The sequence below is a fragment of the Chelonia mydas genome, chromosome 2, assembly GCF_015237465.2.
Source record: "Chelonia mydas isolate rCheMyd1 chromosome 2, rCheMyd1.pri.v2, whole genome shotgun sequence".
In the NCBI taxonomy this organism is placed as follows: Eukaryota; Metazoa; Chordata; order Testudines; family Cheloniidae; genus Chelonia; species Chelonia mydas.
Genome location: NC_057850.1, coordinates 72,810,616 through 72,826,396, shown reverse-complemented (window position 1 = coordinate 72,826,396; position 15,781 = coordinate 72,810,616). Strand labels below are relative to the sequence as shown.

The 15,781-nt window shown below is 40.7% G+C and overlaps 1 protein-coding gene across 22 annotated transcripts in view; it reads left to right on the top strand.

Moving 5' to 3' along the window:
* DTNA (dystrobrevin alpha) overlaps positions 1–15,781 on the top strand; it is a 293,408-nt gene that overhangs the window by 234,077 nt on the left and 43,550 nt on the right. For 13 of the 22 annotated variants that reach the window (XM_043539663.1, XM_043539659.1, XM_043539657.1 and 10 more), the window contains one exon: positions 12,857–12,944. In XM_043539663.1, coding sequence (XP_043395598.1) covers positions 12,857–12,944 — 88 coding nt within the window. Of the gene's footprint in view, positions 1–572; positions 651–1,327; positions 1,421–12,856; positions 12,945–15,781 lie in introns of all 22 variants that reach the window. The other 9 variants (XM_043539652.1, XM_037892658.2, XM_037892661.2 and 6 more) reach the window with 2 other exon arrangements.

The following is a 15,781-nucleotide window of genomic DNA, read 5'->3' as shown; positions in this document are numbered from 1 at the left end:
CAGATTCAATTAGATGTAGACACTTCCTTGGCTACTTCCACATTGAGATCCACATATATTACTTCTGGGGACTATGCCCAGAATCTCAGGATTTAAAAACTGACTCCTGTCTTCCCTCCTTCTTGGTCAGTGACAACCACCAGTGCTACCTTTGCTGACTTGGGGAGATGCATGTCTCCACCATATGCTCCACATATAATAGCAAATAAAGAGAAAACATAATTCAACAGGAATCATTCCAGAAATACCCACATCATACCAGAAATACCCTGTCCATTGTAGAGGAGTTTTCCCCACTTGATGTAAAGGCTTGGTATGCTAAGATTCAGCATCAAGTATGTAGCTCAAACTTCACCTGAAACTACAGTAGCCTCCAAACAGCCATTTTTTTATTGAAGCTTGTTTTGTTAGGTTCTTCCCTTGCTGTAGGTATTATAGTTTAGAAGGGGAAGAACCTCGACTGGCTTTTGGTTCAGCTCAAGGCTCTTGAATTAATTTCCCTGAACTCTCCTTTAATGAACTGCAATCATCATTGTTTACCCTCTTCATAGTTTTCCTGTCTTATTAACTAGCTCTCCTTACAAGAATAATGAAGTAGAGCAGAACAAATTGCTGGCTAGGGCTGCTCCAGCTTTCTTGAAAGGCAAAGGGTAAGTTAGAGAGTATATTGGTAGCTTGCACTAACACAACTACAGAAAAAAATCTTCTGTCTTTCCCTCACTTTTTTCCACAAGAAAATTACAGTATCTCTATAACCTAACTAACCCACTGAACTAAGTAGGCTTTGTTTAAATGCATATATTTCTATACCTATTATCTTGATCTGACACTTCCAAAATACTTAACTCTTGATTTCAATCTGTTAATCATACGTGTGTTTGTGTGTGTGTGTATATATATACTACATAAATTATTTTTATTATCTATATAATGTATATTATATATATACTACCTATAATATATTAAAATTGGCAAACTTCATAATCTGTACTATTTTTAAAGTAATTTTCTTTATAGGACTACACATGGCATGATCCTGCCTGGTGCTGAAGCTCCTTCAGCTCCCATTGACTTCAACAGGAGTTGAAGGTGTTCTGCATGTTCTAGCAGGTTCTCTCCATCTTGCAGGATCGGTTGCCTAATCAAGTTCAATTGTACCATTTTAAACAACTAGAGTAAATAATTTCAACACTTTAGTTTTTTTCTAAGAACATTTATTGCTCATTCTTAAATTCCCATTTCACAGTCTTACTTGCTCCTGCTTTTTCTGTTTATTTCTCTCTGTCTGTCCGGATCACACCCTTTTTTTTCCCCAACCCTGTTTCAGGTTACAGTACAGCCTCGATGTTGCAGACAGGCTGGCCGATGAACATGTACTCATCGGGTTGTATGTCAACATGCTCCAGAGCAACCCCTCACGGTTAGTGCAGGTTTGGCACCTTTGGGGGTTCTTTAGCAAAGGGACATTGATCTGCTTAAATTAAATCACAACCCAATGCACTTAGTATTTTCTAACCGCTCTAGCAGAAGCAGATATCTTAAAACATTAATCCAAAGAGCAGATGTTTGTGCTTTCAAGACATGACTGCTTCCAGTGCTGGCGGGTCGTGGAATTGCTAGCATTCTTTCTAGGAATGTTAAAGAGGAAAATACTGTAAATATTTGCTTGGCTAAAAATTACCATGCAAACTGGCTTGTGACACAATTTAGGAGTCAGTACTGTACTTGTTGATGGTACATAAACCTATCCACACCAGTGATTTAGAAGCTTTCTCCTTTCAAGGAATTTATTTTTGTGGTGGCACATAATGTGCAGTTCTAGTTTATTGTGTAAGTGAGAAACGGTGGTGGTACAGTCAAAAATAGGAAATGGCTTATTAGCTCATCAGAGGAGCAGCATTGTTTCAGTTGTCTGTTTGTACATAAGTCAGCCATTCTTCTTAAATCTGGCTGTCTTCTGCCATGTGTAAGCCTGTGTCTATATATTTTTGCCATTATCTCTAACTCAGAGCAAAGTATGGCCAGTTTTGAAGCAGGTAAGCTGCATATAGCTCTTTTCTTCTGCCTACTAAACTTTTAATGCTATGTCCACTCAAAAATATCTGCTGCCATCAGGATTGGGATGGTAGCCTCACCGCAGGCCAGCCTAGGGTGAGGAAAAGCTGGCCTGCTGTGCGGTGGCAAGGAAACCTTCCTCCCTGCAACTCCACACCAGGAAGATGGGGAGGAGTTTAATATGCAGATAGTTATAGATTCTTCTTTGAGTGCTGGTCCCTATTTGTATTCCATACGTATGTGCGCATGTGCACCGTATGCCTGAGACTGGAAATTCTTGCAATTCTGTCCACGCTTGCCCCCTGGATCTCCTCATGCTCAGTACCAACAGTATAATAGGAGGTGCAGACCATCTCCCTCCCTCTCTCCCTCCAATTCCTTCTTACTGTTTTATGGCCTTAATTCTAATCCTCTGTGTCTGGAGTTACCCTTGTAATGCCTGTCTCTGTAAATATAATTGTACACAGTTGGTTAGTGGTTTCATCATGGTTTCTATAGTATTCTACTAGTTAATGTAGCTTAGTATTTTCTCTGTCCCCACTTTTAGAAGCAGGACTATGCCCAGAATCCCAGGATTTAAAAAGTGACTTTACTGACTTGGGGAGGTGCATATCTCTACCAAGTGCAATATTTGTTGCTCCTTCCCACCTCGGACCGAAGAGCGTAGAGGGAAAGGGCTCTACTCCAAGTATTTCATAGTTCCTCCCCAAAAAAGGGGAAGATGAAGGCCCATTCTCAACCTATGTCAGCTAAATATTTTTATTCACAAATTAAAATTCTGCATGGTTACACTGGCATCAGTAATTCTCTCCTTAGAAAAAGACATGTTTCACAGCTCTTGTCATCAAAAAAGCTTACTTTCATGCTCAAATTTGTTAGTCTCTAAGGTGCCACAAGTATTCCTTTTCTTTTTGCGACTACAGACTAACACGGCTGCTACTCTGAAAATTTTCATGTGGACATTCACTCACCCCACAGAAGGTTCCTCAGATTTCTGTTGGGACAGGAACACTGTCAGTTCAGGGTACCCTGTTTGGGCTGGCAGCAGCATCCAGGGTCTTCATGAAGGTCTTCTCGTTTGTGCTGCTACCACTGAGATAAAATGGATACACTATCTTCACATACTTTACTCCGGGGGGGATTCTGCATCACTGCGTGTGTGCAGAATTCATGTCCCCTTCAGATTTCTTTGCTTCCCCGCAGGAAAGTGACTTTCTGAAGGGGAAGCAAAGGGAAGACTCGAGCAGTCACCTGCTCTTCCCCAGCAATATGGGCGTGTCATTTTGGACACCTGGAGAAGCTGGCAGAGTGGTAAATCGCTGCAGGGAGAGGTTCAGGGGGCCAGTGGCTCCTACTCTGTGCCAGGCTCATCTGCTAGTCCTGGCTGGGCTGGAGCAGACAGGACTTGCTCTTCCTCTGAAATGAGTGGCCGTAGCCAGATCAGACCCACACCTAGAAATCTCCCCTGGCTGCAGGAAGCTCCACGTGCGCGTGCACACACACACTCCCCACCCCCATTGCTCCTCAGCCACACGGGCAGAGGTCACTGTATGGGGAGGTGCTCCCCCGTCCACCCAATCCCTTTGCATCTGGACCCTGCATACCAAGACACCATCCCCTACACACAGAACCCCCCCACTGAGCCCTTACACCTGAACCCCCACCCCGCTGAGCCCCACCTCCTGCAGTCAGACCCCTTCCCCTCCCCCACTGAATGCCATCACCCTTTACCCAGACCACCTCTGCCAGTGAGCCCCCTGCACCCAGACCCCCAACCAGTTGCACCCAGACCCCTCCCCCAGCACACAGGCCCCCCTGCTGAGCCCCATTGCTCCTGTGCCTCCAGATCCCCTCACCCCCACGCTGAGCCACCCGCACCCAGATTGCTCCACACAGAACCCTCTCAGCCCACACCTAGATCCCCCCGACACACTCTTGGATCCTGCAGGCTTTTTAAGCCAGCCTGCCCACCCCCCACTCCCACCCCCTGGTGCACCTGGCATAGAGGGGCAGGGCCCTGAGGCAGGCCTGGCCCTTGCTCTGTGTCAGGGTAGGTGCAGCCCCATCACCGAGTCCATGTCCCTGGGGGGAGGTGCAGGCTGATCTCCCACCTCTGGGCAAGCAGTGGTCTGTGCTCCCTATTGCCATGCTGAAGCCTCCACATTTTATTTATTGACAAATAAAATTTGCAGAATTTTAAAATATTGTGCACAAAATTTGGGTTGTGGTTTTTTGGCAAAGAATTCCCTCAGGAGTAAAAATTTCTTCCAACAGGTAGATTCTGTCCAGAGAGCAGTTTTGTCCTGGCTTTGCCTCCTGGCATCCATGAGGATCTGCCTAACTATGGAAAAGTCTGCTCTGGCTCCCACATTACTCATAGACTTTATAAGGCCAACCCTGAACTTGACTGCAGCAGGAGCATACCTACAGACTTTATGCCATGAACAGTGTGATAAACCAAGTCTCTCTCAAACCCCAAATAACAGTCCAGGTCTTTCTCAGCTGGGCCACAAAGCCTCCTACTATGGTTGCGGATGAGGACAAAGTCACAAAGCTCAGCCACCAGGTGTGCCAGGGCCTCATCAGGGATACTGTTTCTCACAGCTTGTAGTCCATCCTCATGTGGAATATTGGTGTAAAGAGCTTCTACATCCATGGTGGCCAGGATGGTATTTTCAGGAAGATCACCAATGCATTGTAGTTTCCTCAGGAAGTTGGTGGTGTCTCGAAGATAGCTAGGAGTGCTGGTAGCGTAGGGTCTGAGGAGAGAGTCCAAATAGCCAGATAATCCTGCGGTAAGAGGGCCAATGACTGAGATGATGGGGCGTCCAGGGTTTCCAGGTTTATGGATCTTGGGTAGCAGATAAAATACCCCTGGTTGGGTCTCTGGGGGTGTGTCCATGTAGAATGGTAACATACAAAAACCAGTAGGAGAACACTTCAGTCTTCCTGGACATTCTATAACAGATTTAAAAGTAGCTATACTTGAACAAAAAAACCTTCAGAAACAGACTTCAAAGAGAAACAGCAGAACTAACATTCATTTGGAAATTTAACACCATTAATTCGGGCTTGAATAGGGACTGGGAGTAGCTGGCTCATTAAGCAGCTTTGCCTCTCCTGGAATTGACACCTCCTCATCTATTATTGGGAGTGGACTACATCCACCCTGATCAAATTGGCCCTGTCAAGACTGGTTCTCCACTTGTGAGGTAGCTCCCTTCTCTTCATGTGTCAGTATAATAATGCCTGCATCTGTAATTTTCACTCCATGCATCCGATGAAGTGGGTTCTAGCCTATGAAAGCTTATGCCCAAATACATGTTAGTCTTTAAGGTGCCACCGGACTCCTTGTTGTTTTTGTGGATACAGACTAACACGGCTACCCTCGGTAAGCTGTATAGAGTTTCTTAGGAAATTATGCCCACCATTATCAATTTTGTTTTTACTTCCAGACTTTCCTACTGCTGTAGCATGTCACTTTCCTACTTTCTGTAGCATGTCACTTCAGCTAATGCACTAGGAAATGTTGTGTCAGAACCCTTTTTATAAAGATAGTGAGCAGCTTCCCTTCGGAGAGTGAGTGCAGCGGCTCTCTAAAATGCTAGTGTCTAATTCTGCTCTCAGACTTGTATGTCACTGCTACTGAAGCCAATGGGAGCTATTGATGGATATTGGAGGAAGGAATCTGCCCAAACCTTTAGTGTAGTCCAGAGTCTGCTCCTGGACTATGGGGCCAGTCTGAATTTACTATGCTCCATTGCTGCTGTAATAAACAGCAGACTGAATTTGTTTTGGAGTGAGAAGATCGGATAACAAGCCTTTCAAATGCTACTATCCTGTGGAATTTCATTTGTCTCCATATTTCAACAAACAAGACTTTTTTATAATGTTTGCTTAGCAGCTGCCAAATAAGGCTGGAAGGGGGCTGGACGGAAGTGTGTTCAGAGTGACTCTCCCTTCCTAGGCTAGTGAAACTTGAATGTGTCACATTCATGGTGCATTTTTATTTCAGAGGAGAACACCAGCCAGAGTACTCTGTCAATGTTCCCTGCTGGCTTTTGTCTTTTATTCTCCTAATTGTACCTGATATCAGTAAAATTTCTTCCTATTATAGTGGCAAGTTCACATAAATACAGTTAAGGTTGTCTCCACATGTGCAGCAAAAACAAGATATAAATTGTGCTATAACACATCCCTTTCATGTTTCTGAAGGGTAGCTGGGGAATGAATGACAAAGTCCTTGATTTGTGCAAATAATGGAAGCAGACTGTAGTACAAAACATCCGATTACTGACATTTAAAGGTCACAGTACTAGCATCCTTGATTAAAAAAAGCTTCAGTCAGTTACATGAGCTGCCAACTTGACTTTGACATGGAAAATTAGCTTCAAGAGACAGTAGTCTTAGCCATGCAGCGAAGAATGCCCGCCAGTAGTCTATTACATTTTCCTCTGCTACCAAGTGAAGAATAGAGAGGAAAAGAATAGTTACACCTTGGGAAAGATAAGAAAAGCAAACATTCAGAAGCTTCCTGGTGTTTCTGTATGGTTTCACCGCTATAGACACTAGCGTATCCTCAGATGAGCACTATACTCCCTGATAACTAACTGAAGTTTATTATCATGAAGTGCTAAGTGACGTCTGCTTTCAAGACTGATACGATTACTATTAATCATGTTATGGTAGCTCACCTGCCATATGCCACATAATTTCAAATAGTGTTGCGGCTTTTGCATCTATTCAGATGCTACTGGCAGTCTAACACAAACCCATACCAGCAACAAAATTAATGATATGGGCTGGAACGTCACCATTGAGCCTAGGTATTGCAGCACATTTCATAACAAATATCTGACCCCCATCCCCCGTGACATAATAGTCACAAGAAAGTAAAATAAGAATGCATTGATAGCCTTAAAGGGACACCATAAACAAACCCCAAAACCTTCAAGGCCCAGATCCTCAATGGGTGTAAATCAATGTTCTTGCAAAGTCAGTGGAACACACTGATCTAGATCAGCTCAGGATCAGCTCCAGTATTTTTTCAAAATACTTCTTATGTGCATTGGAAATAAATTTGATTTTTAAAATTACTTTTCACTGCATATGTTTACTTCTTACATTTCATTTTCTATCATTTGGACACTGGAAGTACAGCCCCCAGGGTCATCAGTTGCACTTTCTGTTTCTCACACGCTTGTTTAATGTGGTAATGTCTGATCCTCAGAACTTCAGAAGACTATATAAACAAAGAAATAATTTATTTATTATGAACTAATTTGTCCAAAGCATCCCTTGTCAATATGTTCTGGTCTCTGCAATTTTAAAATGCAATACAGTTTAAAAATATGTAAAACATTATCATTTATTTCTTGAAAATGTTTGATTCATTTTAGATTTCATAAAATCTTTGTTCCGAAATCAATAAGCTATTTCTAAATGCCCCTTTAATTCTGAAATTTCTGGGTTTTGTTCATTTAAGTTAGACACATCACACTTTAGTAATTTAGGCAAAAATTTAATATGTAAATAGGAGGGGATCTTCAGTTGATAGTAAAATGGTTTCTCGTGGTTCCTAAAGATACCTGGATGTACTGTATAGAACTATATTGATTCACATTTCTATGCTGTTAAAGACTTAAGAGGGTTAAATATATTCCACATTACTTTATAAGATACTAAATGTGCACAGAACTCTCACCAGCATTCAGATAATAAAATCTTGGTGATTTTAAAATTTAAAAACTATTACAAACCTTAAAAAAAAAAAAATCAGACCGCTCCCAGTTTACAGTGTCTTATACCTCTTTAGAATATGAGTTTGGTGTCCAGAATTAGATATTCAGTTTATTCACATTTGGAAGAATATCCCTACAGATGTGATGACTAGAAAATTACCCTTTATGTTTTTTAAATGAAGGCTTAAGTTCTGTAGAATAGGAATATATCATGAAGCCCTTATTTGATACCCCTATGGCAAGACTGTGGGGTTTGGTGTTCTGGAGGCATTTGTAACCAGTAATGACAATGTCAAGCACATAACGAGAAGCCCCATATTACCTACTGGCTAATGACTTTGTTGGGCTTGTGGGGCAAGCTGATGCTCATTTCAGTTTAAGCTATTGCACAATTCTGATCAGACTTGCAACAGGAAGTCCCACAATGTTCATGGTGCAGCAAATACTTCAGTTTCCCATATTTAGGCTGAAGAGATTAAACCAGAGTGAGCTCATTTAACTGTCTTAAGAGACGCTGCTTCAGTAGAAAAGAAACCTTATGAGAAATATCATTAATTTGAGCTATTACCTGATGCCAGATAACAGTGTCCAACTCAGGTGAAAGGAATAGGAGATGATAGTGGAGGGGAGGGATCAACCTTAATACACCATGGTCATGCTCTCTTCTTTTGATAAAACTAGAACAAAGTAGACTCCTTTATCCACAAAAACGAGGAATCCAGTGGCACGTTAAAGACTAACAGATTTATTTGGGCATAAGCTTTCGTGGGTAAAAAACCCACTTCTTCAGGCTGCATCTGAAGAAGTGGGGTTTTTTTACCCACGAAAGCTTATGCCCAAATAAATCTATTAGTCTTTAAAGTGCCACCGGACTCCTTGTTGTTTTTGAGGATGCAGACTAACACAGCTACCCCTTTCATACTAGACTCTTTTAGATTATTAACAGTTAGCTGGATTCAGTGTCTCCCCAAGAAAGACCTGCAACAGAAGCTAGGAGCCTTAGTCTTGTGGAACCCCTAGCTAATGTGGTGTCACAAAGAGCCTGCTCCACCTGCAGCAGCCAAGGAAAAGAGAAACAACAACAGCTTGTTTTAATGGATTTGTAAACACTAATATGGGCTTGTTGAGGCAGAACAATTCTGTCTTTGCGGTAGTGATTCCTGGCAATGTACCTGTAACTATAGGAAATAGTTTCTGTGAATGTTACATGTAGTGTTGTTGAAGCCAAGTCAATCCCAAGTTATTAGAGAGACCAGGTGGATGAGGTAATATCTTTTCTTGGACCAGCTTCTGTTGGTGAGAGAGACAAGCTTTTGATCTTACACAGAGCTCTGCTTCAGGCCCAGGAAAATAACTCAGAGTGTCACAGCTAAATACAGGATGGAGCAAATTGTTTAGTTAACACACATTTCAAGGGACCATTCAAGGTGAAGTGGTCTATTGACACCCCTCTAGTCATAGGGAGGAAAGGAAGTGAGGGAAGAAAAGCAGATGCAGGGAGGTGGGCAGGAAGTTGGTAGTGGGTTACAGATAGTTGTAATAAGCCATAAATCCACTGTCTCTATTCATTCCATGATTTTTAGTGTTTAGGAAAATTACAAATTTAAGTTCCCAGGCTTGTCTTTTGAAAGTGTTGTGCATAGGGCCAGCGTTAGACTTGCTGGGGCCCAGGGCAGAAACTAAGGAGTTGGGCCTCCAACCTGCCTCCCTTACCTGCTCACACATTGGATTTCTGCAATTTCTGAAGCCGAAGCCTGAGCCCTGCCACATGGGCCTGAAGACAAAGGCCAATCCCGGCAATTGCCCTGCTTGCTACCCCCTAATGCTGACCCTGGCTGTTCAGGTTCCTTTGAGGATGAGGACATTTCCTTGAATGTAGCAGCCTTATCACAGAAATGAGAAGCCAACAAAAACTTAGGGAGTAGGAAGATGAGATGGGAAGTTAACTGTTATCAACAGCATGGACTTCAAAGCACCAACTCTGGTTGTTCTGTGAGCTCTTTGACAGTACAGTTTTAAGTTGATTCTCCATATAATTTTGTTCTTGGAACAAGTCACGGAAGTAAAGAATAGGATAACACAATAAACAGCCTTTTCTCAAGTCACCCTCCTAAGACAAGCAAAGAAAAATGTGAAAACAAAATCAGCATTTGCCAGTAATATTCATACAAAAGTTCTCTTTGAAACAGGGAGAAACGCTACAATTTGAGAGTTCAGGTAAAATGCCCGATAGTCTAATTTTCCCCACCCCAACTCCCTACGTTAGCAAAACTGAGGGTGCAAGTCCATCCATTAGGTTTCAGAATCAGTATACTAGCCAGACATGGTCTCATGAATTCTGTTACCAAGATATAGGGGTTTTATGCAGTGCTATTGTACCAGTAACAGTATTGGCACTTCACGTAATTGACTATATGAATGAGGTAAGCCCAATAGCCTGAAAGTTATTACAGAGTCTTTAAATAAAGAAATTAAGTGTTGGAATGACTGTTAAACATTCTAAATATTTGAAGCTCATCAATAGTTCATATAAACACTTTACATCAGAAATGTTGAAATCATGAGATTTTTCAAAGGGATACCTCATTCACCCTTGTGAATATCCCAAATTCTGCACATGTCCACATAATTTGTGAATATGCTTTAATATTGCACTCTACCTTTATTCATGAAGTTGTGGGGAAAAATATAAGCGTATGAATTGTGGCACATCATAACTCTGCAACTTAAAATCTTGGAATGTCCAAATTAAACATATTGTTCATACACAATGGTGAATGATCATGTACACAGACACATTTCAGAATAAAATGTATCTTGGTCATTATATTTCTTCTGAAATTCCACAACATTTTGAGGCATTACTAGCCCACAATTCACACACTGCTACAATATGTACCATACTATATGCATCTATGTGTAAGTGCATGCCCCAAGGCATTTAATATAAAGTGAGATAACTATAAGAACCAGAAAGTTGAAGTGACTTTATGCATTTGTAAAATTATTTCAATTAATCCTTTTAACTACACTGCAGATTTATGCTACTCTGTCAATCTACATCATAATCTGTGATTTTTCAGGGTTTATAATATGATTGTAAATTGCTACACAAATGACAATTGAAGCTGGAATACCCACTTTTGTTACAGTTGTTATAATATGATGTCTTATTGCAAAACACTGAAAATGAACTATGTTGTCACTAAATTAATCTTTATTACATGGTTTGTGTAATTTCATGGGGCTGAGAGTTATTCCCTTGGGGTGGGGGGTCATTGTTTTTCGCTTAGGTAATATAGTGGTACTGTAGATTACGTATGTAGAAGAAACATAGCTGATTATAAACTGGGAATTTATTCAATTGTACAATCAATAAAAAGGGAAAATCACTTTGAGCTTGGTTCTTCCTTCACACGACTGTAAACCAAGAGTACATCACAATCGGTGGTGTAAGTGAGAGTAGAAATAACTCTCTTGTATATACAGTGAAATATATTAAACAGAATTTTTACAAACTAAAATGACCATTAGTTCTGATAGTACTAGGAGTAGAAAAGAAGTGGAATGAATAGTCAGCCACCAAGGCTTAGTTCACCCAGCACGCATCTCTGGTTAACTCTTCATCACTTTGTTGAATTTCTAACCTTCACTCTGTTAGTCTCACTTGTATTCTGAGGATAAGACAAAAACAAAGTTTCCTTTTCTCTCTTCCTATTATCTCAGCAAGTCAGAACAATTCAATATGGCTTATGGCTCCAGGCTGCCAACCAATGAATCCAAGCCACTACCCATCCTTCAAGCATAGTTTCTAGCTCCCAGTGGAATCCTTCAAGCGTTAGACTCCCCCCAACGAAAAGATGCACCTTGTGGTTCCTTGAGTTACTGTGGGATCTCTCCAATTTCTAATGCATCCCAAAGCAGAACACACTTATATAACACCTTTTATTATGAGTTACTATTTCTTTTATCTATATTAAAAGCCATACTCTGAACTGAAACTTGGTTTCTGAAGATATTATTTAGGATCACGTCATTATTTTCATCTTTCTTCCTTTTAGCTGGTTTTGGTCTGCTTGACTCTTTTTTAAGTTGTAACTATTTAGAAAATTCAACAGGTTTTCAGTTTTTTAATTTTGCAATCATTTGACTAAAACATGGCCTCCATTTAAAATAGCATTTGTCCGGTGACTAGCCTATAAGGTGAATGATCTGATTTGCCTTTGATATTCCTAGAATAAAAAATATAAACTGTTGAGATATTTTAAAATGATTCTAGCATATAAGCAGTAAATTTTTTTTATATTTTTTTTCCTAATAACAAATCTTTGTTAAGATTCTGAATGAGGGACCAAAGTAAACTTTTAGAAAATGTGGTGCCTAATATAGCTGTAAGAGGAAGCAGGATTGTATTAATTTTAAAATCAATAGAAGTTGTGGGGCAATGGCTTGTCCCCACATGACGATCTGAAAATTTACTTGCAAGTATCAGAAACTGAGAGAGGAGGCTGAAACCGACTATGTTTATAGATGATTCAACAAAGTTAATATATAAAAAGCACACACTGATCAGTGACCCTGGACTTGACTGGTCTCTGCAGAATTCACCCTCCTGCATCAACAGAGGCTACTGGACCCTAGGAATTTAGAGAAATTTTGGAGGTTCCACCTTAGGGAGGAAGCTTATATACTGACCAGCTGCATATCTGCCATCCCCCTCAATGGAGTCAGTGAGCCATTTATGCCACCATGCTCACTTCACCCAGACTTTCTGCCAGGAGAAGCCTGGGTTATACATGCAGCAGCCAGCGTAACCCAGGGTGAATTGAGCCTTCTCCTGTCGGTACCTGTGTGCAAAGCAGGGTAGGTTATTACTTAAGGGCAGCCTTCATTTCATTTATTCAGCATTTGTTAGAAGCTAAACCCATGTTTTCATGTAGTTCTGGGTATTTTTCTTGTAAATTCTGGAATGAGAAATTATGGACACTGATAAAGTGACTGTACTGTGCTTTCTAAACACTGATGCCTCTCTCCTTTTCCCCCACCCCAACTCTGAGCAGCATGCTTGACAGTGCAGGCCGTCTAGATGAAGAGCACAGACTGATCGCCAGGTATGCAGCGAGACTAGCAGCAGAAACTACTGCATCAGTAAGTGGTTTTAATTGGGGGAAGGTAAAAGTTTCCTTTTGTTGTTTCTGAAGAGCAAGGGCTTGTCACAATCAGAAAATTTACATCTGACAACCTTGATGGTTCACAGATTATTTTATTGAGGATATTGTTATGTAATAAAGAACAAGAATGCTTTCTTGCAGCTACCTTAACAATGTAGAGTGTATATATTAACCTAGTGATGTTTAAACAATTCAAACTAAGGAAACTGACTGCTGCCCTCACCCACCGTTATTTTACCGTCTCCAAATCCAAAAACAGGAAGACAACGTGGGACCCCTGAACTCAAACTGGATCGGAAAATATTGCCTAGATTGACTTTGGTTATAAGTTAGTGATTTACTTTAAAGGTAAAAACTGAGGTGGTAAATCTATTTCATTCCTTAGCTCAAACACCAGAGCCTTAAGTGCCGAGTATTTTAATTAATGGATGACTATAATGTCCCATTACATTAGCCTTGGGTCTCATTTTCATTTCAGAGAAATGATTATACTACTCTGTGAATCACAGGATAGAAAGGGATGACAGGCTAAAAACTTACTATATTCAGAATTAAAAGACATTGAAGCAGGAACCTAACTGAAGTGTATAAAATCTTAAGTGGCATAAATAAGGTCAACCCAGTTATTTTTTTCCCATCTCAGCGCATTTGATAGAACAAAGAAGCATAAATGAAAGTGAAGTGAAAAGTAGCTCTGTACAGAATAGCAGGAAGCATATTTTCACTCTTGAGATATATACTGTGGGGTCAGCTGAAAGAGCCAAATAAGGCAAGGTTGTTCATGTTAAAACTGTGGGCCACATTCAAATCAGGTGAAGGCAGTTGAGCTGCTGTGGAGATGAATTTGGCCCATGGTTTTTAGCCATCTATCATATAAGACTTCATAACATTGAAGGAGCGGGGGCAGCAGGAAGGAATGCACACAATCTGATCATCTCACTGTCTGTTGCCTGACAATCAGTCACTGTCAGATTCAGAATGCAGCGCCACTCAGATTTAAGGCAACCTCTCATCTGTAGCTGATTCATCTTATAGCTGAAGGATGGTAATTCTTTAGCTAATCAAAATGCCCTGCGAATTATGTGTGTGGATGGAAAACCCTTCCTGAAGACTGAAATATCATCTGTATCTGTCTGAGTTTTCTATACAGCACCTATCATCATGACATCTTAGTGCTACGAATCCCTATGGAGCCAGAGTATCTACACAAACAAGAAAAAGATGTGGTTTGGATGGATACGCTAAACTTTCCGCTCCCCACCAATATACCACATTTTTTTAATGTCTTTTAAATATACACTACAAAGGAGAAAGCAAAGAAAGGCCTTCTGTGAACAGGAGCTCTCAGAGCAAATGTGGCAACCACAAATTCTGAAGCTCACTTTAGCAGCCAACCGGAAGATTAAAAAAACCTATTAAAAACATTGTGCTTTTCAGGCAGCCAAGCATATTGCTAAGGCTGGACATGCAGGACTAAAGGGCCGTTATTTCAATTGTACAGTATATCAGTTTATTTGTTAGGTCTCCTCTTTGGATGTGCTGCAGTTTTCCTTGATGGATAGAATATTAGTGGGAAAATATACAGGTAACAAAAACTAAAGTTTTAAAATTAAGTAGCTAACTAAAACCAGAAATGTATTTCCCCTAGGTGTTATGTGGAACAGAGTCTAGCAAGAAGAGGAATATATTTCCTTTTTGAGGGCAAAGTCTGCCAAGTACTGTAGAGGAGATGCTCAAGATTAGGCCCCATGTGTCAAAGTTACACTTCAGATCATTCTTAAAGTGAGAGACAGTCCCATTTGCAGTAGCTGAGGGCACTATCTCAAATGATCAATTTTTAAATCTTTATCTGTACACCATGGAAGACAAAACAATTACTTGCATGTCTTTCTTGATTAGGATGCTTCCAATGGCTGTATTAATCCCTGCACTGCATCACCATGTATAAAATGTTTTTAATAAACACAGTGACTTTTGATTATTGCTGGCAAACGTGACAAAGGGAGTTCTCCAACAAAGTGGTAGTGAGACTGGTTTGAAATCCCCTGATGGGAAAATGGTTCTGTTGTACATTAAACGCTATGGAACAGCTCTTCTGAAAGCATCAGTAGAGGGTGTATCAGAGATTCAGTCACATGGACCATGCACTGAACTGCAGCCTGAATGAAAAGTGGATGATGAATGAGGATTTAACATGGAGAAATCTGCTGTTCTTTCAAAGAATTAAAGGTTCTTGGGACAAGTGGAAAGCAAATGTCTTTTCCTTTATTTGGGAGGTGAAGTGGGATGAATTTTTGTCTTGGTTTTTGTTTGAGTAGAAATTCCTTTTTTCTCATGTTGCAAGTCTCAAGAGCCTTGTCTACAGCATAATAATTAGGAGCCGTATTATAGCAAATGCCAGTAACTGTACAGCTTCACCAGTGTGAAGCCACTGCTGCAGATGGGGTCGGGCATTTTTATCAGTTTTTCCTGGAAAGCTCCTTGGAACAAGTTGGAATGACATGGTGGTAAACATTCAAGCATTATCTAGCTTGGTGCTTTCACTGATATTACTAAATTGTGCTGTTGCACCGTTGGTGGAACATACTGTAATATGGATTCTTGTTTAGTTTAATTTATTAATTTATTTTTTTATTTTAATGTAGAGGGCCCAGGTCCTCAATGGCATTTAGGCTCCTAGGTGTCTAAATAATATCTTTGAGGATCTGGGCTGACAAGTCTAACATGATGCTATCGGCAAGCAGATTTCATTGAACAACCATTGATCACACTTTAGGTGCAGATGAGTGCATGGACATATTTAATAATGCAGCC